A 26510-nucleotide genomic window follows, 5' to 3' on the forward strand; every position below is an offset into this window, starting at 1 on the left:
TTGTCTGCCTTAGAAATGTATAATATGTTGTATTTTAGAAATAAATACTGTAATTATAGTTCGGATTATCCGTGTTTTTCAATTATCTGTGCCACCTCTCCCCACCATTAGCCCAGATAATCGGGAGTTTACTGTATGTCTAAATTTATATATTAATATTATTAAAATATTTATTTAATGATTTTTAAAAAATAACCATAGAAGTATTCATCAAATTGAACAAAATACTGTAGATAGGGAGGTTTAGCTATGTTAGTTATCAAGAGAATTACAATTGATTTCCTTTGAAATATTTTGTATGTTTTTTATTGTATATGGTTAATAAGAAACATAAGTAGGAAGAAAATTTGAATTAAAATTTCTTTTATATAAGTTTAATGACATTAATAGATAATAATTCATAAAAATATTGTATGTTACTTTATTTTAAAATATTAACATTTTTTATATTTTTATATTTTTTAATAAATTATATAATAATTTCTTAAATAGGAACTGTACAAATAACTACAAATATGAATGTTCTGGTTAATTTATTAATATGATCTATTATTATCAGTTAAATATTTTAATAATTTTGAAATGTTTACTTAATTTTTATTGATGTTAATAACAATTTTTAAGAATAATCTATCAGAAGTTTAAAAAAAAAAAAATGGTTTTGTAATAACTCTGCAGTGAATTTTAATTATTTTATTTTCATATATAAAAGTTTATTTTAAAAATTTATTGAATGCTTACTTGTAATTAATTGTACATTTGAAGAAAATTAATTTTTGTTTGGCTTTTAGTTTATTATATCAATTTTTGATTTGATTACATTATTTTAGAAAATGTATTACTTTTTTTAAAAAATTTAACATTAATAATAATTAAACTAGATTACATTGTTTATTTTTCCATTACAGGCATTTGAACTAGCTACTGGTGATTATCTTTTTGAACCTCATTCTGGAGAAGATTATTCTAGAGATGAGGATCACTTAGCTCATATAATAGAACTTCTTGGAGAAATTCCTAAACATATTGCTTTCTCTGGCAAATATTCTAGAGAATTCTTTAATAAACGAGGTAGGTATTAAATATTTTTATTTTAATAAACATGTTTTTGCTGTATCTTGTTTAAGTAGTGCAATAAAACATTGTTATAAAAATTTTACTGTTTTGTTATTATATTAGAATGCTGTTCAGAATAATTTTGTTTTGATAATGCATCAGAAGTACTGATATTTATTATATTAAATTAAGTAAATAAATTATATTATGTAAATTGTTTTCCTTTAAAAGTATTGAAATTGGAATTTTTTTGGATAACGTTCTTCCATAATTGGAATTTTTTTTTTTTTTTTTTTTTAATGTTTGAAATACTTGTAACTTATGCTATACATTGCAGTTCTATATTTGACTTTTAATAATTATTACTAGAATTTTAATAGAATAAATTTATAACTTCCTATCAAGTCAATATGATTACACTCTTAGCTGATCTGTATCTTATAATAATGAATGAAAAGAGTTTACTAAATTTTGATAATCTGTTGATTTATTTAAGCTAAAACTCAAAAATAAAAAAATAATAAGAATAATAATAATTTTTGTTTTATTATCTGCTGTTTTGTTTATTAAAAAATTATTGTATTTAGTAAAAAAACTAATATTGAATACATTATAACAATTTGATTTTAAATCATAATAGTGAGATTTACATTGATGTTGCTTAAAGAGTTACAGTATAAAAGAGTATCTAAGACAAAATTTAGTATATTTACTGTATTTTATGTACTATTAGCAATAGTATTTTTAGAAATTGCTTTGAAATTTTATGATATGAAGTAGACAGATATAAATTTGATATAATTACAATAAAGTTTGTTCCAAATAAATTAATGATATAAATCAAATTTTAACATGTCAGTAACTTTTATTGATTTTGAAGGTTCTTTTCGTGAAACTATTCGTAATAAAAGCACTTATCCAAATGTCATTCTTTATTTTTTTACAATTTATAAGCTATGATTAGATTGCATATTTCATTGTTGTTATTTTTAGAACATTAATGGTACATAGTTCTGCATTAAAAATACTTTTTAGTAAGCTATAATCAGTGATATATTGAAATATATTCTTTATTATATGTATTATAGTAGTGATTATATCAATTATACTTGATTATAAAAATTTTGAAATTAAATTATTACTTGCATATTTATATTATACCTTGTCAAAAAAAATATTGTATCCATAAGAGCATATAAAAGATATATTGACTTTTTTGTTTCAATTAATATTTTATATTTGATTCTTCTTTATGAAGATGATCATCATGAAGAATCAAATGGAGACAAGATCTAGAAGACTGGTATGGAGCAAGCTTGCAGAACTTGTAAGCTTGCTCTATATCAGTTTTCTAAACCTTGAATCTGTTTTTTAGACAGTCTTCCATTTCTGTTCTTTCCATTCATTATACTAGATCTCTGGCTTTTTATTTTTCTTTCCATTTTGCATATATTCCCAAATAGACTCAATGTATTTTCTACTAACTTTTGATAGTCTCTCTCTCCACCAAATCCTATTGTATAGCTGCTCATTGATGATCTTTTCTATTCATCCAATTCTTAGACTTGTCCTTATCTTTATCATTTTTATTATTATATCTTTTTTACAGTTCAGATCACCAAGATAAAGGAAATACTCATACTTTTAATTTTTAAGCTTTCAATTTTATTTCTTTCAATAGCTATAGTCTCAGTAGTGTTAGATAGCATAAACTATAGTTTTTGCTTTCTTCATGTTTAAGGTTAGGCCATATTGTCATCACTTAACAGATTGGACAGTTCCTAATATCTTCAAAGATGACTGCCATCTGCATGTTTTAGATTTGTGATTTTGATCCCATGGCAATTGCAACTTTTGATTTTTTTTTTTTTTTTTTTTTGATCTTGTTCATTATTCTATCTAACACCACAATAAAAAGAATTGCCTGCTTATGAGAAACTATTCCCCAAGATCCTTGAAAGTTCTCAGTTGTTCTGCATTGTCATAAAAATATTTTAACTATACAATAAATTTGAGTCAACACCATATTATCATCAAAACTATTCAGGTAACATTTTGGTCTATCAAAGAATTTCTGAAAATGTATGAAAGAAGCAAAGATTTTCTTGTTTTTTCCATCTGGCCTTTTCTGCAACTAGACAGAGAAAATCTGCTATGCTATATCTGTACTTCTCTCCTTTCTGAAACCAGCCTGTTCAACTCTTGATTGTTCTTTAATTTGGTTTTGAGGCATTCTGTTAAAATGGTTATCAGCATTTTGCCCAGTATACTGATTAATGCAATAGCTTTATAATTTTAAAGACCTTGTATCTTATTATTGTGTACCTTTATAAATGTGTTCTTTCACAAATTATTCAGAATCCTAATAACATTGATTTCAGTAAATTATAATATTTTGCTTTTAACATTTCTATTATGAACTAGGAAGCAGGTTTTAAAATAGAAGAAAAAATGTTTTAAGATAAGTATAGGAATAAGACGTCTCTTTAGTATCTATATTTTTGTGTATCACAAGGTCATCATAATAAATCAGAAAAGTCGTCATACAATGGGAAACAATTAAAAATAGAGAAAAATCAATATATTCTTTTAAAAATTGGTACAAAAGTAGTACACAACATACAGAATGAATTTATTCTGTGTAGCCTCCATCCGGTTCCATGATTTTCTCCAGCTTTGACCAGAAACAGCTGCAGGTGCACTTGACTCACTCCTTGTTTATGTTCGTCATCACCTGCATGATAGAAGCCTTTAGAGTTTCTTGGTATTACAATGTTTTGAATTTACCTTTGCCTCAACCATGCACCACACACAGTAATCTCAAGGGGATTGCTGTCAGGGCTGGATGGGAACCATTGGTGTGGAGGTTGCCGTAAAGCCAGGCCTGTCTACCTTGCCCTGTGAGATGGAGTAGAATCCTGTTGGAATTGGAGCTGGCAATTCCTGAGGACAAAAGAATACAGGTCCTTAAGCACTGCCAGTCTGATTGTTGACCTTACCATGCCCATTTCTTTTGTGAGGTCACTCATTCTCCACACACCATCTTAATTGATATGCTCTTTCAATTTGGCTACAGATTCTGCACTTCTCTTGTAATCAGAATGTTTACTGTGAGTTTGCTATCAGGAGTCACATTCTCTTTGTCAGACTTTCTGATCTTGGCTATTTCATAAACTTCTGTCTTCTTCTAGCCAAACCATGCCATGTGAAACCATTGTGAGAATGATTTTTCAGTGCAAAGCAATTCCAGTATAGCAATTCTTTAGCTGTATTCTCACAACATGTCTGAGCAGGTCTTACAAGGGGAGGGCACGACCTGGGAAATTCACTTTGGGATGAGACTTGGTATATAGGTAGTACTCCTTTGGTATGTTCAATCCTCAAAACAAGAAAGTGCAATGGCCAGCCAATTTTAAGAAAAAGGCCTTTAAAAATTTGAGCTCAGCTTATGTACTACTAAGTTTCGCTAGGTTAGCAGCTGCTGAGCAGCTCAGTTGACATCGTTCTTGGCTACCGCCAAGTCATTCAGGGTTCAAATCTCTGTCTCGATTAGTATTTTTTTTTTTTTCTTTTTAAAGATTTTTAAAAAAAGTATTTTGAATATATATAAATATTAAAATTTTATTATAATAAATAATTCCATTTAAAAAATGTTTAACACATATTACATGTCATTTTAATTATAATAATACAAAATAATTAATAAGTATATTAATAATCATCATCATCAACTGTTGGTAAACATAGTATCTTCATTCACAGACATTTTACTGTAAAATATTAAAACTATTTGTATTATGGTGTGATATATTACGGAACACTATGATCTCTTCAAAATCCAAAAGTAAACTGACACTCCAAATATCAGGTCAGTCCATAAGTCCATGCGCATTTTTATGACCTTGAGAAAAATCTTGTTTTGCTGTTGAAAATGTCAGTCTAATGTGATACTTTTCACACTGAAGTGTTAAATTGGATCTCATTTATATAATACTGTTGGAATTGGAAACATTCTAGTTGTTTATTTTTGTTAAAATGGAAGTAAAGAATGAATATAAAAGACATGTTTTATACTTTTTATTTTTAAGTGGTGAGAATTAATAAGAGTAGTAATGTTTGAAAAATTTGATACAATAGAATAATAAATGAAAACTATTGTTTCATAACTAATTATTTATAACTATTATTATTAATTATTTTGTATTATTATAATTAAAATGACATGTAATATGTGTTAAACATTTTTTTAAATGAAATTATTTATTATAATAAAATTTTAATATTTATATATATTCAAAATACTTATTTTAAAAAATGTTTAGAAAGAAAAAAAAAATACTAATTGAGACAGAGATTGAACCTTGAACGACTTGGCAGTAGCCAAGAACGATGTCAACCGAGCTGCTCAGAAGCTGCCGACCTAGCGAAACTTATTAGTACATAAGCTGAGCTCAAATTTTTAAAGGCCTTTTTCTTAAAATTGGCTGGCCATTGCGCTTTCTTGTTTTGAGGATTGAACATCCTAAAGGAGTACTACCTATATACCAAGTCTCATCCCAAAGTGAATTTCCCAGGTCGTGCCCTCCCCTTGTTAGTTGTTGACTGGTGCTTGTTTTTTTTTCTTAAGTAACTTGACTGTTGATGAAAGTATATACATGCATCATCTCCAAGACTGTCTAAGATTTCTCGCAAAGAAATTTTGGATTTACCTTGATGACCCTGAATAATGCAGCATTTGTAAGCTACATTGACTTCATTGATTCATTGGAACAAAATATTTAAATAGAAGTAAACCTTTCACAGAAAAATGAAATATATTTGATGTCTGCTTTTGAATGTATTACCAAAAAATCTAAAATCTCAAAAAAATCAAATATATTAGGTGTTATAACTTTTGTTACACATCGGACTTTGACTCTTGATACCTTGTAGAAAGCCACAACATTCAGGCAAGTTGATATAAACATCATCTGTCTATTTTTTTAAATGTTAATACAAGCAATTAATAGTTATAGTTAAAATTATATAACTTTCTTTTGTATTATCACAATTATTCTATATTAAATTATCTACAGTTATTTAATCAAATTGTATAAAAACTAATATTGTTTATTATCTGAATTATAACAACATTCAGCTCAGAGGAGGAGAGAGCATTGTAAATTAATACAAGAAGCCATGATTGGTCTGCCAAAAGTGTCAGTAATAGAACCTTTAGTATATATACATAGCAAAAATGTTTTTGAGAAAGCCTTTGAATAATATATGACCATGGTTCCCAGTTAGTGATACGCGTGCCCTTAATTGGGTACCAGGGGTACATGCGGAAATCTAAAATCGGTTGATTTAAAATTTAAATGCGTGAGATGAAGCAATTAAAAAAATAATGGGTGGACCATCAAAAATTTGGCAATTTACAACATGATGTCAAATGCACACATTCATTTATTTATAACTAAAAATTTTCTCGAAATTGGAAGAATAACCGTCTATAATAAGATTGTAATAACCGTCGATGGTTATAGCTTATATATGCTGGAAGAGGAGATCGAGCCGAAGGTCTGGGTAGCGTAACTGGTAACGTGTCTGCACGGATAGCAGAAGTTGTAGGTTCAAGTCCTACTTCAGGCCGATTCTTTTCTTCCAGTAATTCTAAATTATTATTTAAATTATTTAATTAATTGTAATTATTAAATTTATTAAGAGATGGCACCTAACGTCTACCTCTAATGCCAAATTGTCTATTAAATTATTAGTATTATAGCCATTTCTCACCCGATTATATTCGGCTTTGGTTGGTGTATAGCTTTACATGTATTGGGTATAGTAAAGATGTTTGATTATAATATGTTAGGTTACATATCATAATTTTTTGAAATTATTCTTTTATTTCTTCAAAGCAGTCTAAAACAAGGATAATATTTTTTTTTATCTTTGGGTTATTTCATGTCAAGTGACCTAATATAGAATGTGGTTCCTACTTGACCATTTTAATTTTGATAAAATTTTTACAGAATGTATCAACAGGACTTGTACAAGTTCTGTAAACTTTAGGTCAGTACAGTGAATGGTTGAGGTGCCAGAGCAATTTGCAAAAAAATCACTTTTATTACATGGAGGTAGTTTTGAAAGAAATTACAAAGTTTATCATGTTGCTATTCCAACACAAGAAAGTTAACATGTTAAATTTGGCATCCTGGGTCAACATTTTGTATAGATTACAAAAATGCCAGAATGGGAACTTTTTACAATACATTTGTCACAAATTAAGTGGCTGGTAAAATTTGCCCCAAAGTGACTTGTAAATTTTGTTGTGATGAATTTGTACAATACTTTAACAGCCAATAATTACTGAACAAGCTTTAACAAGTATATTTGTTAATGCACTGTTAAAACAGTTTCTTTTCTGCCTGTATACTTGTTTGTTATCTGTCCATGCAAATGTACAAGCAAATGTTTCTTCCGTGTTTCTTGTAATACTATCCTTTAGTTCAAATGACTCCATAATATCACTTAGATATAGAAATAAATGCTACATTAATCAAGGAGTCTACTTTTATTAAAGATAAAATGTTTTTGAGATTGTCTCATTTTTAGATCTCTTACAGCAACTATTCTAAATCAAACATCAGAATTTGTTAAGTGTTCTAAATTGTTTGTACTCAGAACATTCAAATTTGAAGATTTAACAAATACAGTAGCCAGTCATTATATTGCACTTGTCGAGAGACAAAGAAAAAGCATGATATATCCTGTGACAAGATATAACCGAGTACTAAAAATTCTTGGCTTTTACTAAACAGATTATACATGCTATGGAATCTCTATCCTATTATTTCATCACAAGTGTTTTTGATATAAAATAAGCTTAGTTTTTCAACACTGAATTTTATTCATGGTTATATTGTATTAATTGACATTTACATAATCATTAATACCATGAATTCCCATTTAGCATTATTGTTTCTTTAACAATGATATGTAGAGACAAATACTGCCAATATAAATACAAAATATCAGTTGTGATTTTGTTATACAGTACTATATTTCATAATAAATCGTTTATTAAAAATTTGTGTAATTTACATTTTTCAATTAAAATTATAAAATACGGTAATTGAAAATTTAAAACATAATTGATTATTATTGACTGTTGTTCTATTATATTGAACATATAATAGAACATCAGAACTTATAAAATTATAAAGAGTAAGAATTCTCTAAAAAGCAAAATAAAGTTACTACTGTATAAAAATTTTAGAACTTTCTGTTTAAAAATAAAGAAATCTGTTCCTTACACATTCACTGTTAATTCAAAATTTCACACCTTTACATGAAGTGACTCAGTACCATCAATTCATGTAAAGGTGTGAAATTTTGAATTCGCAGAAACTTGTAAATGGAGAAAGGGTACTTAAAACTAATAAATAAACAACTTTTAATATCAATAGGAAACATATATTATAATTGATCTGTCCACCTGTTTTGCTTATTTAGATTCTGACGAATTTATTGTTTCACCTGTAGTGGTAGTTTCAAGGACAATGATAGGAATAAAATACTGTATTTCATTGCAAAAAGAAATTTAATGCCCATTGATAATTTAAAATTTATTGACTCAAGTACTTTTAAAATTTGGGGATTAAAAAAGTGTGATATATCAAAATCCACGATATAACAATGGGCTACTATCTTATATATAAAATTCTCGTGTCACAATTTTTGTTACCGTACTCCTCCAAAACGGCTTTACCGATTTTTACCAAATTTTATATGCATACTCAGTAGGTCTGAGAATCGGCTACTATCTATTTTTCATACCCCTACACCATTTCCCCCTTTCAAAAATATATTTATACAGTCAAACCTGTTTTTATGCGGGGGATAGGGACCGCATTAAAAAAAACGCATTAAAAAAAATCTCACGAAACTTCACGAATGGCTGTAAATAATAGTTTTTATGCGGTAAACAGGGACCGCATAAAAAAAGTCTCACATAGAAAATAACTCAAAACCGTACGAAATAGAATTTATTGACAACAGATGTCAGCACTTGACTGCATCGTCTGGTCTATCGTCTGTTTTACATATTTTTGTCCAGGTGGTGTTTTGTTGACTTAAAAAGTAAATTATTTCATTTTTCGCATATTCATGCAATAATATTACTATAATAAGTGCATTTATGCTATAATAAGTTTATTTAGCTATAATAAGTCAACGTGAGACATGACGAATCGCACGAGACTATTCGCCAACTATACCGCACAAATTAAAAATTCGCATTAAAAAAATCGCACAAATAAAAATCGCACATAAAAAGAGCGCATAAAAACAGGTTTGACTGTATATGGATTAAGGCTTTTATGTCCAACAGATGGCGCTAACTTCCAACGACCTAAGTTTGCTTTTCTGTGAGAATGGACTGAAGCAGATAATTTTCTATCTATCTATATAAATAAAATATAACGTTTGTTTGTTCCTACCGATTCCTTTGAAATTTTGACACAACGTTGCATTCGAATACGCACGTGTTTTTATATAATATACATGTCGAAATTCCCCCCAGTGGGAGGAGATGGACGGGATTAAGGCTTATCGTGAAGAACTCGGCTTCTATTATACTATTTTATATGCGGTTTTTTGCGTTTTTAATTGCGTTTTAATAGGTTACGTCAACAGAATATATACTAAAAAGGGATTTTTCGATATTCCCCAGCGGGAAAAGTGACGGGATTAAGGCTTACTGTGAAGAACTCGGCTTTTATTATACTATTTTAGATGCGTTTTGATGCGTTTTAATAGGGTACGTCAAGAGAATGTACACTAAGAAGGGATTTTTTGAAATTCCCCCCACGGGGGAAGTGTTATACATTTATAATAGATACATTTTGAGCCACAACAACGCGTGGCCGGGTCAGCTAGTATTTGTATATTATTCAAAATGATAAATTAAATTGAAGTACATAAAACTTTCAAAAGTCCTTTAGAATACAAGCATATCGTCTGAATTTTAATCTTAAGCACACTACTAAAACAGAAATAGAGCCAGTGAAAGAATCACATGAATTATCCAGCTGTACTTAGCAGGTTTACTTCTACTGTATATTAACAGAAATAAAAACAAAACACAAAAAAGAGACAGAAAAGGATGCCTCATCATAATGGTGGTATAGTTGAAGAGCTCAAGATAGATCCAGTATGGCTGGATACACTATGAATTGAAACCAGCTTTGTTTACCAACAAAACAGAGCTAGGTCAAAATACATCAAAAATATCAAATTGCTTTTTAAATAATAGCTCCCATGGGAAGTCAAACTGACACTCTGGCTCAGAACATTTGAGAGAAAAGCATTGTTTTGAACATCATGCAAACATGCTGAGTTAGATAGAACATGCAGGTCTTTATCTACCAGTTTCCAGCAAGTAGTTAAAAGGGCCATAGCAAGACAATTAGGGGTCCATCCAACAAGAAAAGAGAACTCCATTGTTTTTTGACAAATTCATACATAGGCTGATTCAAGAAGTTAGAAAGTAGAAGTAAGAGAATGATGTGATAATCATGCTTACAGATAAAGCAAAGATACCTTTCTTAGCAAAAAGAAGTACCTTGAAAGACTAAAGAAACACCTAACTGATATAGAAGCAGTGGAATTACTGGAAGATTCAACTCAATCCTGGCTCAGAAGAGTTAAGGTGATACAATATATTAAGATCCTTCCATCTGAGCTCCACTTTTGAATATTTACTAAACAACTATCCCCAAGATTATTTAGACTTTCAAAGACCATAAACCAGGATGGCCAGTCTTCCTGGTCAGTTTTAGTAATGCATTGGCAATGGGGCAAGTGGCAAGGGTGCAAGGCATGAGGGGTACTTAATGCATTGCCAAGGGTGCCAAAAACATTGCTGTAGTTCTGCTTCTACTTGTCAAGAAGCAATTCTCACCCATATGTCTGCTATAACTATACTGCATGAAGCTAAGGCAATTGTTCCTAAGTCAATGAACTTACCAGTATGAACTATCTGCCAAAGAAGCAGTGACCCATAGTAATCATTTACTCTGTCCAGCCAGACATCAGTAGAAAGAAAATGGTAGCGGTATCTCTGCACAGAATGACTTGGGTATGCAGGTTGACAATCTGAAACGTAACTTTTCTTTAAAAGGAAAATTGGGGCTTCCTCAATTAGGTCTGTGAGGTAATGGCTCCCCTATTTAAAAGGCTCTTGGAAAGGGGCAAAGTCCATATAGGTTGGATGCAGAACCAAGTAAGGGAACATCTAGTTTTGACTTGATGCTACAGTTGTTAGGAGTTCAGGCATTTGCCAAGGATTGTAGAACAACTGTCCAAACCTGTAGCCAATGTTTGATGAACCATTTGCATAAGGAGAGTAAAGAGACACTGCTTAAATACAGCAACTGTTGCAAAGCCAACAAAACATTTGATTTGCTGTTGGAAATGAACCACTTGTGCCTGAGTGCCAGCTGCCCCTCTTACCTGGGGAACTGGCTGTTGTCAAGTCTCGTACTGACTACAGCCAATAAAGAACCATAGTTGGCTCAAAACAAAAAGGAATTTACAGAAAACACAAATGTAGATCCTTTGACCTAACCTCGGAATTCAAACTGAACAGGGCTCACTTGAATCTTGAGCCCCTTCACCTGTTTCATATGAGACCAGGTCTTTACAAGAGTTACAAAGGCCAAAACAGGTAAGGTGCTTAGGACCAGAGCTGGATACTTACTAACCTCAACCAAAACAGAAGTGCACTGTTCAAGAAACTAAAAGGAATTGATGGAACATAAAAAGACATCCATAAACCTATAGCCCAGCAAAATGCTGGGCAGGCCCCCTCATTTAGGGAGGAGGCAAGCCCTGTAGCCTGAGAAGTTAAGCATCACTCAGTTCTTGGTTGTGTGTATAAAACAGCTACAAGATGTAGGAAATGTGAGAGGGTTGAACTTGAGGGTGAGGAAGGCAGTGAGGGCCGGTCTCCATTTGTGTTTTGAACCATCAGAGCCTGAGAATAACTTGGTCTGACTTTACCATTCAGACACCTTCAGTGGTTACTGGGTGCCTGACAACTAACTTTTAACATCTCAGGAACTCTGTAGTGCCATGATGGGGCAGGGTTCAATATTGTCAGAGTTTGTGATATGAGTATGAACCAGGGCTGTGGAGCTGGAGTCGGGACGAATTTCTGGCCAGAGGAGTCAGAGTCAGGAAAAATGTGTCGACTCTGATTCCGGCATTCAGGTTTTTTATTTAAATGAAAGAAAATTTATTTTATATTTATTAATTTTTTAAAATGTTTTTGTATTTTGTTATAATTCATTTATTTTATATACAAAATGCAGCAATTTAATTTATTAAATATGTAATTTTCTTTATAGTATTTGTGTTTAGTAGTAAAATTATTTTGATCCAATTGAATTTGAATATTTCTGAATCATTCTTTTATTATCCCTGCTCGAAATAAGTACTCTATTTTTCTATTCTGAACAAGGGGCTGAAGTAACTAGATCACACACTTTTTAGTTAGACTAACTTTTCTGGAAGGGTGAAATTAAAGAGCAAATGATATAGAATGAAGATATGTAGATATAGAATTTTATTGCCTCCCTTTCTCCTCTTATTAAATATTTGTTAAAAATTAATTTTTTTTATACAAATAAATATTAATGTAAGTTAACTATTAAAAATACTAACTACAAAAGTATTTGGGCAAACGCCCCAGACTTCTTTCAGAGTTCAGAGTAGGGTACCCCCTATCAGCACCTCTGCCTCCCCATAAAATGACTTGGTATTTAATTTTGCCAGAGTCAGAGTTGGCCTACTAAAATAATCAGGAGTTGGAGTCGAGTGTTTTTTTACCAACTTTTATCACATTTGGAAATCACTCACTCTCCTTATTCGAGAACATCCCAAAGAACATCTGCATGCTCTCATTAACATCTCTAAAGTTCTTAAATATAACTGATATCTATCTCTAAAGTACTATTATCAATATGACTTCCTTTTCTTTAACATTATTAAATGGAGAATTGTTAGGGGCTGATTCTTATGGAAAACAAAATGGCATTTGTTTGACCTGAGTTACTACTAGCCGAAATCCTAACTTCTGCATATCAATTAGATATTTTATAAGCTTTATCTTGACTTCCATGGGTATCCAAACTTACAAAGCAAATTCAGAATGTCAATATTAATGCTTTTACTAGCATTGTGAAGGCTTGCATTATCTTTCTGGTTCACTTGATTTACTTGGTCTTTAAGGATGCTCCAAAGTACTCCAAACTCTTTCAAAGCCATGTAGATGCTCTACTTTTCCAGTAAGACTCTATTTATGCATTCTTCAGGTTGTAGCTGTCTTTTTGCTGCTTATTAGCACTCCTGTTATTGTGTTGCCTTGAGATGCTCTTGTCTATAAGAAAATGAACAATATTAAAAAGTGTCTAGCTTTGAAACAAAGAGTTCACAAAGAAATTCAGATACACTAAAAAAATGTCTAATCGTATGTTATCTCTATATAAAATATCTTTTCATTATCAAGGACAGTATGAAAACAGTACCTATTTTAAATCTATTGATGTAATTTATAGTGACTTACCCTGTTTTTTTTTTTAATTTTGTGTGCTTTTAATGCTGTTTTTAAACATTAGTTTCTATTTAATTTGATATTTATCCATTAGGTTGTCTGACTGAGATGACATCTACTGTATTACCAGTTTGTTTTATAAACATTAGCATTGTTGTTGTTGGAACAGGTTTTTGGAAAACTGGCATAGATAATCCTCATATTTTAAAGATTACATTAAGAATAATAATAATAATCCTCTTAACTTACATTATTTTGGTGCAGTTTTATCTAAAGATAAATTACAAGATTTTATTTATATGGTATAAGATGAATAAAAACTTAAGAAACACACTGTATTTAGCTGTTTTGAACCTTTTTTTAATCTATCTTAATTTGTAATTTTTAAAAATATTTTTTAATTTTATTAGATGGTTATTGACATAATTAGGTTATAAAATTTTATTTGTTAATATTTTTTATTTAAATTGCAAAAAATTATTCATGTAAATTTTTAAAAAGAAAATTTTAAGAAATACAATATTGTTTTGTTTTACAGGTGAATTGAGGCATATTACAAAACTTAAACCTTGGGGCCTCTATGATGTTTTAACTGAGAAGTATGAATGGGATCCTGCTGAAGCACAAGCTTTTGCTGATTTTTTGCTCCCAATGTTAGCCTTTGAGCCCAGTGAACGTGCAAAAGCATCTGCTTGTTTAAAACATCCTTGGTTGAATTCGTGACTGCACTATCACATATAGATTTTCTTCCTATGACATTGACATTGGAAATTCATTAACAATCAGATTGTGATCATTTCTCCTCAAATTCTTTAGCAGCCCGGCAGTATACTTTCACTAACAGATCTGTATGAAAGTTATTATTATAACTATTATTACTTGTTTTGCTTATTACTAGAAAAATAAAAGAAAGTATCACATCACCATGTACAAAGATTCTTCACAAGCGACTACAACTACAATTGCTGGAAATTGTAATAAGTGATATGCTAATTATATCATAGATTAATTCTAAAGTGTTTTAAATGTGAATTTTTTTTTTCTTCTGTTGTCATCTTATGTTTGAATACAAGAATGTCATAAATTAATTTTTTTAACATTATGGGATATTTGCTTTGGTAAACAGAACGGCTGTGTAAGATGTGTGTCATTAGTTTTTATTATATTTCCAATCATCTTGAATACATTTGCTATCTTTCACTTCGGACAAATGTACAGATCTAGATATGGTAATTAATCTTAGCTATATTAGATACAGACCATTTAAGTAATCCATTTTAATTTATTTACTTTAGTGGTTGAGAAATATAGTTACCTGAATCTTTCAGCATATTGCAGATAACTAGTTATTGAAAATACATTTTTTTTTAATTACATTTAAATTTCTGTAGATTATATAATTAAAAATTCTTTTCTGTTCAATGAAAAATTTACAGATTCAATAAAGTATTTTTGTTATTTAGTTAATTTTTATAATGTTTATTTGTTACTCTACACCCAATAATTATCTTGCTCAAAGAATTATTAACTTGAGGAAGAAATGATATCATTTTGACAGATAGAATTAGTTGTTAGGATAGTTTTAATAATATACTATCAGTAATATGTTATAAAAAAATTGAATAGAAGTATTGAATATTTGTATAGCACTGTTTCATCTCTTTTTATGATTGTGTGTGCGCAATTAAATATGGATTTGTCAACAGTGGATCCCAGTTACATGTCTTCTTATAACAGATTTTCAGAACTGAAAGAAAATGTGTCATGGGAGAAACAAAATTATTTAAGTTGTCTTCATAATCAAATTGTTATAAACATCAGGAAGGCATTTTCACCTGTACAGTAAGCTTCTTATGCTATCTTGAACCTGCCTTTCTATGTAATCAATTTGTGAATTTACGTCTTTTATTAAACAGTTTAAATGCGATTCTGTATAAGTTTTAGTTTTTAAATATAAATATATAAATATATATATATATATCTGGCTCACTGCACATATGTCTGAGAAGAATATGTACTATTACTATTACTACTAAAAGATATTGCAGAATTTTTTAAATCAGCAATAATAATGATGATGATAATTATAATAAACTAAATTTTGTTAGTGTTTCAATGAATAATTTGCATTGAATAATGTTCAAAAGAATTCGCATTGAATCTAATGTTCAATCTAACTCAGATAAATAAAAAAAAAAAGTGTAAATTCTCCCTTCAAAATTCAATATCAAGATATATGCAAGGTAATGATGTATAATCTGAATTCCAATTAATTTGTTAAATTCCAGATTTCTGTGAATTTAAGCATGAATTTGAGGATTAAGAAAAAAAAAAAAAAGAGTACAAGTGAAAGTAATGGGTTTTGTATTTTTGTAATTGGTCGGAGAGATATATTTATTTCTCTGTGAATTTAAATCCGAAAGGCAATAGAGAATATATGGATGTGACTCATGCTTCCACAGATATTAATAATTGGAAATATATATACATTTGTAAATCATTTTGATGTTTGTCTAACTATTTCTATTGTATTGAATACAAATTTGTACAGTTTGTTTCTTTTAGTAACTTAGACGTATGCCATTGTGTCATCAGATTGGAAATTTTTAACATGAATCAGAAATTTTCATCTGGTTGTGTTTTTATTAAAAAAAAACAAAAAGTATCCTAAAATAGCATAAATTATAAATGACAATGAACTGTCCTTTCCAAAAAATAAAAGATATTGACATTGTCTTCTATATTTAATTTTGAGGAGGTGGATTGTTAATTATATTCTTTTTTTTTTTCTTTGTGAAAAATCAGATAAAAATCTGTTTTACTTCATTAAAAGCAATATAAACATTGTTTGCCTCTATTTTTGGATACAGAAGATTTTTTTAGCTTCTTTTAAAAATTTTTTTATTTATAGTGGAGGTAGGTTGCATGAAGTAAATACTTTTTACAAATTATTCTATATATTACTTTTTATTATATTTATTATACAATAAATTTTAGAGAGATTTGAATAATGATGATTAAATTTCTTAAGGTAAATGTATTACAAAAATGATGTATTCATTGCAAAAATTGGCAGAAAATACAGGAGTGTATCTCTCAAAATTGTAAGAATAAAAGTCTAGATATGGTTTGCATGAAATAAATTAGATGCAAGGTTTAAAAAAATTGCATTATCTTACAGATGGATTGAAAAAGTCTGTTACGTGTAATCTAAGAAAGAGGATTTTTTTTTTAAATCTCTTTTCTTTATCTATTTATTACAAAGTTAACTAAAAGATACATTTTAAACAGTAGAATTATTAAAATATACATGTTAATACTTTTACAGTTTAAAAATAATCACAAATAATATAGAAGTATAGAAGAAAGTGCTTCATCTAACTTCTGTAAATTATCAAATTCTAATTTCTTTGCCATTCTTTATTTATTATAAACTGTTATTAATATACAATATACTTTTTGATGTTCATTTGATCCATCCTAAGATTTGCAATTAACTTTTACCATCTGAATAAATTTCTGATTAAGATTTAAAATTTCCATGTGGCTGGTTTGGTAAATCAAGGTGTAATAAAATATTTCTTTTTAAAATTAAAATATCTATCAAAGAGAAAAGAACAAAATAAATGTTGCTTCTTTTACAATATGTAAGAATGTGATAAGCTTTTTAGATTTATATTTAAAGAATTTAAAATTGTGAATAGATGTTGCTTAAAAGTTGGATAGATAAAATATGATCTATTTAATTAATTAATTCTACACTAAAAAAAGCTTTGAAAAAATCTTATTCTAGGCTTCTATTCTTAATAATTTTATAAGCTGCATATCTATAAAGAATCCAGGTTTTTTTCCTTTTTAATTAATTGTCTTGTTTAAGTTTATTGTAGAAAGCTTAAAATTTTGTAACTATACATTCTACTATTTTTAAATGATAACTTTGACAAAATTACAGATTTAAAAAAAAAAAAATAAACAGGATCATCATCAGTTTGTTAAATAAGTTTATCTTTGAGTCAGTTTTAAAATAAAATGATTATGAAATATATTTTGCTTTCATTTTCAAAATAGTGAATAGCTTTTAAATTGGCCATTATTCTTCATTATACAGAAAGTAAACATTGAGTTAATCAGATATGATTCCTCTGTTAGAGCAGAATACTTTTTGCTTAAGTTAATTTGATGGTAATTTTATACACATTGACTGTTTCCTTGTGTTTACAAATTGGATTTCTTATTTAAAAATACTTTTACTGGTGAAATTTTAAATAATTAAAATCTTAATCAATCTCTCCTTTAATTAATATAAGTAACAATCAGTTGAAGCTTTTCAACTAAAATATAGGAAAAATTTCAACGTTTAAGGTGTTCTTATAATTTAAGACATTTTCTGTTTTAATTTGGAGGAATATAAGTCTGAAATTTCATCAGTTTTGTTGAATAGAAGAAGCAATTCAATAAAACATTTATTTAAAACAAGGAAAATTCATTTTTGTAGTGTAATAAATACATTTTTAATGTCTTTTTTTAATATTAAGAATTTCAAGATATGAATAACGTTAAAAAAGATTTAATATTATTGGTAATAATAATTTTAAGATTAAAGAGTGGATAAAAATAATAAAGCGCCATAGTAAAAATTAATCACTTAATTTCGATATAAATAATATAAACTCTCGAAAAAAGTGATTATTAAGTTATTTTAATTAATTTTCTAGAATAATTTTTTTAAAATCATTAAATGAAACAATGTATTAAAAAATTTTTAAATTTAATTTAAAAATGGTCACGTGATCGCCACTTTGATACATTGTATCAGTTGGTTTGTTACAATTTGTTTTTTTTTCTGTTTGCTTTTAGGCGCCGCGCGCGTTAAATTTTATCATGGATACGGATAATTTAGGATATTCCGAAATAAAATACCTTCTAGATAAATGGAATCTTGTTAAATTATCGGGGATGGAAGTGGATAAAGTTGTTACGGAAATAACCGATTGTCTTTCCGGCGGAGAAAAATGGCGGCAATTAGAAAGTTTTTTGCGAGAAGTCGATTGCGATTATCCCGGAATATTCGAGGAATTATGTAATAAAAATGAGAGATTTTTACTCCAGGTCATAGCTCTTCGCCGACATTTTAAGGATTACGAAGAAGTTTATCGTTTAATTCGGGTAAGAAACTTTTACTTAATTTTTTTTTAGATATTTTATTGTAGAATTTGAAAAAAAGGAAAGAGTGTTGAATATATTTGTATAAATTAAAAAACATACAGATTAAAACATGATTCAACACTGTATTGAGGTTTTAAAAAGCAAAAGTGAGATCGTTGTTGATAATTGGGGCCGTTTTCAGTTCGTATGAGGCCCCTAGGCCTCATACAAACTTTAGCATTTTAATTCGGGAAACCCCTCCGAATTAAAATGCCTGAAGTTTACACTACACGGGCCATTAATTCAAATTTGGCCGGCCCCAAGAAACTCTAACGCCCCACTGGCGGGACTCTTACTTTTTAGTAGGGCCCTTTTGTCCTGTTTCTTTATTAATAAAAAGTAGTTTTACACATTTTATTTTTGTTATTAAAAGAACTTTAATTTATAGAGATAGGAACTAATACGGGCCCGGGGGAAAATCCCCACTCAACTTTGTAAGAATCAGCAAAATGATTCACAAAAAGGCAGCCCTAAGCTTAATTTCCTGAAATAATTAAATTTTCGGTTTGGATAAAGTAAAGGACTGTGTTTTTGCTTCTAATATCTGTTTATATAAGTTACTGTATATCAGCTATATGAATTTATATGTATATAAATTAGACATTTCCAAAAACATACATGTTTCTGGCAGTATCTATTCATCTAGTGCATTTACAGTGCCCCTTTTCATAAAATTATTTACTTGATGTATTTATCTATCATATACAGGTTGTTTGACATAATGTTATATACTGTATGATGATTTAAATTATTTTTGAGTAGAAAACTAAGGAAATTAATTCAATACAATTAGCAATGTGGAAATTTCTTAATATCGCTGATTTTAACTTGCATGCTTTCTGTAAATTGTGTTTTTTTTTTTTCAAAAAATATTTGTTTTGAATTTATACACAAGAAATATACTAACTTATTTTTGTCTATTCTTTCTCTTAAATGGACATCATCAAAACTTGTGCTTTAGTATTCAACTTGGCCTCATCAAACTGATATTTATGAACAAAGTATACTAATTCAACAAAAATTAAAAATCTTTAATCAATTTAGTGTTACTTTTTATAGTTTCTTGTTGAAAATCTCTCTCTAGTGTCAAATTGAAATAAATATGCAAGTTGCAAATATGCAAATATAAGTTGTAAATTGTATTGTGTATTGCTTTCTTTTTTGATGATTTAATATATAAATTTATTTTAAGAATTATTGAAAACTAAACCTTGCTTTTTAAACCATGACATTTTGTTCCATTTAATATATTTAGAATAACGTTGTTAAAAATATTTTTAAAACTCAAAAAATTCAAATATTGAATTATTCTTTTAAAATTTTCATACGTGTATGTTTGTAGATTTTAAATTTCTTTCACATTGTACTGTTTTTTGATAAATTTAAATTCTTCGCTTCAGATTTAATTTCACATTATCATGATTTACAGGTTTTTATTCTAAACTGTTAAAGAAAAACGAATTTTTCTAATAAAATTCTTCAGAGTACTGTAGTATTTTTCCCTTATTATGGTAGAGAAATAAACATTCGTTAAATCAGATTGTTTTTGTTTAGGGACATGCTGATAAATTGTTTTGTGTGAAAATAAATTATTAGTTAAATTGTTTCAATTATTAACTTTTTAAATTTTCCACAAAGCATCCCAAAAATTCGTGTTCCTATTTAAGCGTTTACTAATGTAAAATTTGCTTTTTATCACATAACTTATTATGGAAAACTTCAATTAAATCTATTATTAAACTGCACACAAGGGCCATTGTAATGTTGATTTAAACAATAATAAAATTTTAAATAAAATATTCTGAAAAACTTAATTTACTATTTAATTGGTAACAGAAAATACAATTTTTGTTACTTGTTCTTATAATAAAATGATATTTTAGATATACCGATTCTTTTCAGAGTAATTTGGCTAATTTTTGAGTAAAAAGTATGTAATGCAATAGGTTAAAACTAAATAATTCTAAATGCCCATTTGGAATTTTGCATTTCATAAGCGCAGTTGTTACTGTGAAGAAAATTTTCTCTCTCTCTAAATTAAGCTAAATTTAGATTTTAGCAGAAGTTAATGATTTTTAGACAACTGCTATTAAAATTTTACTTCTGAAGCTTCGTTTTATTGGCCACGCCTAAAAGTATTAATGACCGTTGATGTTTTCTGATTGGCTCGGATCGTCTGCCCGCTCATTCGTACATTTGGTATGAATGTTCTTTCATTGGCTACTGTCGATCTTGTTTATAATTTGAATTTGTAAGTAACTGATTTTATTCCCCAGTTTTTTGAGTTTGTCCAAAATATTCTGAATCAAATATTTTTTTTTCTAAATTATTAAAAAGGTCAGTTTATCTACCGCACGGGATGCTATAAAATTATCTAAACCAGTAAAAATAATTAATTGGTAACAAAATTTAGCCTAAAACGTAAGAGAAAGTATGCATATTATGCGTTGTAATTCTTCTTCGGTTTTTTCGTTTTTACTTTCCTTGAAATTTTGTTTTCGTAGACCTAATTTATATCATTTCGTTTCAATTTAAAAATTCGTGAAAAGAAGAGAACTTTTCTCAGACATAATCAGTGGAATATATTAATATTAGTTTACACTATACATAAAGTTAAGTGTATTTTCGTTTAGTTAATGAATTAGAAGTGTTCGGCTGTATTTACGCATCACTTCTGATTTATATTGTTTTTCGAAGAACACTTTATCCGTATTCAAACTGCATTATTGACGTTTATTTGACGATGTTAATCAGCCTGACCAGATTACAAAACCTGAAAACGCTATAACCTAATCGTGTGGTTAAATGAAAATCGGTTGACGCAAAAACATGCTTTATGATAATGTTTCGTTGTTACGACTAAATGCAGATGTAGCCTACTGTATACATGGGCTACGTTCTGATTACAAAGATTAAATCAACTCCTATTCACAATTTTTCTTACATTTACGAATTCTTGAACAGTACATAAAATTAGAAAATTAACAATAAAGTTAACTAAGACATCGCGCGACTTTGTCGTATCGCGATAGAATGGAGCCGGAAAGAAGCGATCCTGGTACCTGACGGAAGGGACAGGTGAATTTTGTTTGCACTTGCCGCCACAAAAGAGGTATCCTTGTACTGTACCAGTCAGCCATGGGAGACATGATCTTTGCACTTGCGGACACCGAGAGGCAAGCTTGTGTTTTGCTCGTTTTTCCGCTAGGCACAGACAATACTGTTTTTATTTTTGACCCCTAGGTCTAAATTTCGTTAGGCGCTCTCAATCGCAATAGAGAGCACGGACATTGTCACTTTCATACTTCTGTATATCGAAAATGAAGTCATGGACTCTTATTTTTTTTTATAATCAAATGGATTTCCCACTACCTTTCCGGATTCCTCGTGGGAATTAATGGAAAATGGCAAAGTTTTATCAAAATCGGCCCATTAAATTTTGAGAACGAACTCGCTTCTATAGCGAAGCCCATAGCTTCCGTGGAACATCGCACGACGAAGTCGTGCGATTCGTGAGATATCGCTTTGTCGCGCGCGCTCGTGAAACGGCCTTATATCTCGAAAACGAAGTCATTGACCCCATTTTTTATTACATTTTTGGATTCCTCGTCGCAGTTAATGGAAAATGGCAAAGTTTAATCAAACACAATTTTGTAAGCCTCATAGAATTAATGGCTAACAGTATTTTTAATGCTTCTGTATGCTTAAATATAGTACTTTTAAATAGAAACATTTTACGCTCTACTGTAATTGAATTCGCTAATTGTGGGTGCATCGAATTTTACTTTCTTTGCGAGAAATACAATGAAGAAAACATGATATGAGGTAAATTCCGCACTTCTTTCGGACTATGCACAAATTTTCGTAATTCAGATTCAGTCGCTATAATTATAGGCCTAATTCTTAGAAAATTGAAAAAATTTTCAGTAATTTTATCATAATTGTAAGATTAGACCATTGAAAAGAAATTTAAACGCCTTAGGATGTTTAAATTAATCATGTATCTCGCATTTGTAGAAAGGAAAATTCACCGATACGAATGCTATGTTGGACTTGTGGGATGAAGTTCACTACGAAGAAATCTCAAATGGAGATATTAAAAAGCTTTCGCCTGTGAAAAAATTTCGCATTCGTCAGAAGTAATTCTTGATTATTCTCGATGTATTCACTTTTACAAAATAATTTAACTCACTTGAGAGGCATTTACTTTATTATTTAGGAATCCTCCACCTCTGAGTATCTGTCCATCAGGAATTCGTCCAACTTGTACTTTTTCTCGTAATGCTAAGAAAATTCTGAAAGAGTGGTTAGAGCAAAGGCGTTCTTATCCGTACCCTAGTAAAACTGAAAAAACCTGGCTGTGCTCTCAAACTGGACTCACCATGAAACAACTTGAGACTTGGTTTGCTAACAATAGAAGACGAAATCTGATGGGTAATGATAAAAAGTTGTTTTTCTTTTAATATGTGAATTATGAATTATTTCTAAAATTGTGAACTTTGAGATGATATATAAATGTGGTTTATTATATCTAATTTTACAGGAAAAAAGAAAGTTGGAAGACCTTCTAAACCTAAGTGTAAAAAAGGAGATATTGAAATCAAAGAGAGTGTTGCCGTGGAAGGTATGTTAGCTTTAAGTGAAACATTAAATGAAACAATCCCGACAGATTTGGAAGTCGGCAAAGTAACTGAACAAAGTGTAAAAATCGAGACAAAAGAATTGTTTCAATATTGCATGTCACCAACCACATATTTTAATTGCGTGTATCATCCTCATATCAATACCTTTCTGGAACCCGATTCCTTTCAATCGTCTCATATGATGAGCCTTGTATCAGAAGTTGGTTTTTTTGCTCCAAATTATGATTTTTTGTACAACGACTGGGCATCGAATGTCTTCTACTCTACTCTTAACGATGGCTTAATTTACGCTAATCAGAACAAACCTATAAATCCCGATAACGCTCGAGACCAACTGTTGGAAAATTCAGTGTCTTAAATTCTCTTTCCTGCGTTCAGAGTTGAAAGTTCAGTATTTCAATAATTTAAAACGATAGCAATAAATCCTAAGTATTAAGTTTTATTAATTTATTATTTGTTTTTAGGAATACAAAGTTTAAGATAGAAAATCGGACTGTATTTTGAATCAGCTATTTGAATACAAAAATCTTCAAATGCTATTCATTTTGTCATGAATTTTTTCGAGTTTTGCCTTTTTAAATGAATTTAATTTTTAACTTGCACGATTTTAATTATATTTCTCAAATATACACATTTTAGAAAAGAAGAAAACATTTTATGAAATTGCAAGAAATTTTTGCATTTGTATTATTTATATTTTAATAAAGAGTTAGAGTTTGTGTTCGAATCTGTAATATTATCATCATCGTGTAACTTAATCATCAATTATCAAATTTAATCATAGAATAATTTAACGAGTAACTTTGTTATATACTGTAGTTTAAGTTTACAATTGTTTATTTTGACTGCTACTATTAAAACTGAAACAAAACTTTTTAAGGATCTCCGATATTGTGTTTTTGTGTCTGAGAATACCGTAAGTAGGAGAACTTTTTGAAATATTCGAAAGTTTTAGTATTAAATATTTTTATGTCTATGTTACCGTTAAAGTATGAAATCCGTTATTTCATAGAATACCTAGTTATTCCATGGAATAACTGATCGTGTCCGTTAAAGTGTAAAACTCTCTTGTATTTCATGGTTTAACTAGTTATTTCATAGAATAACGATCTGCAGCCCGTTAAAGTGTAAAATAATCTATATCATATATCTCGCACGACAAATACATTTACCTTCCACCCCTACTGCATTTATGAACTATTCCAGGCCATAGGAAGAGAACTTGTTTAGCGTGTTGGCGCCAGTTCATTCCGGTTAATTGATTGCTTGCACGTACAGTGCCGGCTGCTGTTCGTCAAATACTGTTTCCACGTGTCAGGTATTGAGATACATTTATTTTTTTAAGTTTTATAATTTAGTCATTTGTTATTACGTTAATTTAGTTTGCTTACGTTAAAGTGCAATTATTTTTAAGACCTTAAATTGCCTTGAACAATGAATTCTTTAAGTGATAACGTAAAAAAAGCTGCAATGAAAGAAAAGTTTGAATCTTTACTAAATAAGCGTGATGTGAAAGAGAACAGTGCTTTGCTCACCCGTGAAAAATTATTAAGTTTGATAGCTGATGTAAAGAAATCTAAAACATCAGATAAGAAAGTGCCACGTGATTATTGGTTACTTCAACATTACGATGTCCTTGAAGTTCAAGGAGTAGAAAAATTAATAGTCCCAGTAACAAATGCAACACCAGATGTAATGTTTTATTGCTCAAGTGATTCTTTGTTTGACATTTTGTACGAAACTCATTTATCTATTGGGCACGGTGGTAGAGACCGAATGATAAAAGAACTTAATCGTCGTTACAAAAATATTACGCAAAATGATATTAAGATTTTCCTGAATTTTTGTGAATCTTGTCAACAAAAACGCAAAGCGGGCAGAAAAGGTGTTGTTGTTAAGCCCATGATTTTTTCACATATGAATTCAAGATGTCAGGTTGACCTCATAGATTTTCAATCACAACCTGATGGAAACTATAAATTCTATTTTAGTTTATCAAGATCACCTTACAAAGTTCGTGGTTTTAAGACCTCTTCAAACAAAGAGAGCAGAAGAAGTTGCAGGACAGTTGCTTGATATATTCCTGTTGTTTGGAGCCCCATGTATATTGCAGTCGGACAATGGAAGAGAATTTTGTAACAAACTTATTGATGACTTAAAAGTAACTTGGCCAGAGCTTAAGATCGTGCATGGCAAACCAAGACATAGCCAAAGCCAAGGCAGTGTTGAGAGAGCCAATCAGGACATAGAAAATATGTTGACGACTTGGATGCAAGACAACCAGTCAACTTCGTGGAGTAACGGGTTAAAATTTATCCAGTTTATGAAGAACAGAGCGTTCCATTCTGGCATTAAAAGGTCCCCCTACGAGGCTATGTTTGGTTGCGCAGCTAGAGTTGGACTGTCAACAACTGCCATTCCGAAGGAAGCACTTAATTCGTTGGTCGACGAAGATCAATTACAAAATACTTTGACTGCAATGAATGTTTCTTCTCAACCTGATAATGAAAAAGTAGTTGAACAAACAGTATTAAATAATCCCATTACGAAAGTATGTGTTGTCTGTTTAAAAGAATGCAGTGAAGATATAGTTTGCTTCAAATGTATGGAGCCTGTCCATATATCATGTTCGGAAGATTATGTTTCAGAAGATGAAGTTGAGCAGAAAATCTGCAAATTGTGTTTTAATGAACTTAATGTTCAAAGAGAAAGAGAAAAGTCTAAAAAATGTTTAGAAATTCAAGCGAAAAAGATGAAATTAATGTCGGATAAATCTCATTCTGAAGCCTCTGTGGGGTTTACCGTCCGTATCCCAGTGCCTGAAGTTGACAGAGGAAAAGGTGATGCCAAATCTATTTTAGCTATCATCATAAAAATAACCGAAGAAGGATTTTTCCAATTGGGCACAAGAAACGGCCGCATAAAACAATTATATTCCCGATCCCAGTTCAGTGTCTACGAACAAAAATTAATTAAAATCGAAGAAGTACCGGATGGAGAAATATAGC

At 29.7% G+C, this 26510-nt stretch overlaps 3 protein-coding genes across 3 annotated transcripts in view; all 3 read left to right on the forward strand.

Annotated features, from left to right (window-relative positions):
* The window catches only part of LOC136973794 (SRSF protein kinase 3-like), a 92261-nt gene extending 76680 nt beyond the window's left edge, over positions 1-15581 (forward strand). Inside the window, exons 14-15 of the mRNA XM_067268562.1 lie at positions 909-1071; positions 14193-15581. Coding sequence (XP_067124663.1) covers positions 909-1071; positions 14193-14377 — 348 coding nt within the window. The 3' untranslated portion in view covers positions 14378-15581. The remainder of the gene's footprint in view (positions 1-908; positions 1072-14192) is intronic.
* A 2890-nt stretch (positions 15582-18471) lies between these two features.
* On the forward strand, positions 18472-23860 carry LOC136973887 (homeobox protein SIX2-like). The gene is made up of 4 exons (XM_067268664.1): positions 18472-18820; positions 22877-22998; positions 23079-23293; positions 23403-23860. The coding sequence occupies exons 1-4, from the start codon at positions 18536-18538 to the stop codon at positions 23858-23860; spliced, it is 1080 nt and encodes a 359-aa protein (XP_067124765.1). The 5' UTR covers positions 18472-18535.
* A 1076-nt stretch (positions 23861-24936) lies between these two features.
* LOC136973888 (KRAB-A domain-containing protein 2-like) lies at positions 24937-26509 on the forward strand. Its single transcript, XM_067268665.1, has 2 exons — positions 24937-25432; positions 25494-26509. Exons 1-2 carry the CDS (start codon positions 24937-24939, stop codon positions 26507-26509), a joined length of 1512 nt encoding a protein of 503 aa, XP_067124766.1.
* The last annotated feature ends 1 nt before the right edge of the window (position 26510 follows it).

This window comes from Centruroides vittatus, unplaced genomic scaffold (genome assembly GCF_030686945.1).
Source record: "Centruroides vittatus isolate TY-2023 unplaced genomic scaffold, ASM3068694v2 contig_329, whole genome shotgun sequence".
In the NCBI taxonomy this organism is placed as follows: Eukaryota; Metazoa; Arthropoda; class Arachnida; order Scorpiones; family Buthidae; genus Centruroides; species Centruroides vittatus.

Bases quoted from the DNA above. Each gene is read 5' to 3' on its own strand.
- LOC136973887 (XM_067268664.1), top strand. From the start codon at position 18,536: ATGGATACGGATAATTTAGGATATTCCGAAATAAAATACCTTCTAGAT. The intron at 18,821-22,876 runs GTAAGAAACTTT...TCGCATTTGTAG, and splicing joins AAGTTTATCGTTTAATTCGG to AAAGGAAAATTCACCGATAC. The intron at 22,999-23,078 runs GTAATTCTTGAT...TTTATTATTTAG, and splicing joins AAATTTCGCATTCGTCAGAA to GAATCCTCCACCTCTGAGTA.
- LOC136973888 (XM_067268665.1), top strand. From the start codon at position 24,937: ATGAATTCTTTAAGTGATAACGTAAAAAAAGCTGCAATGAAAGAAAAG. The intron at 25,433-25,493 runs GTCAGGTTGACC...ATTCTATTTTAG, and splicing joins TTCACATATGAATTCAAGAT to TTTATCAAGATCACCTTACA.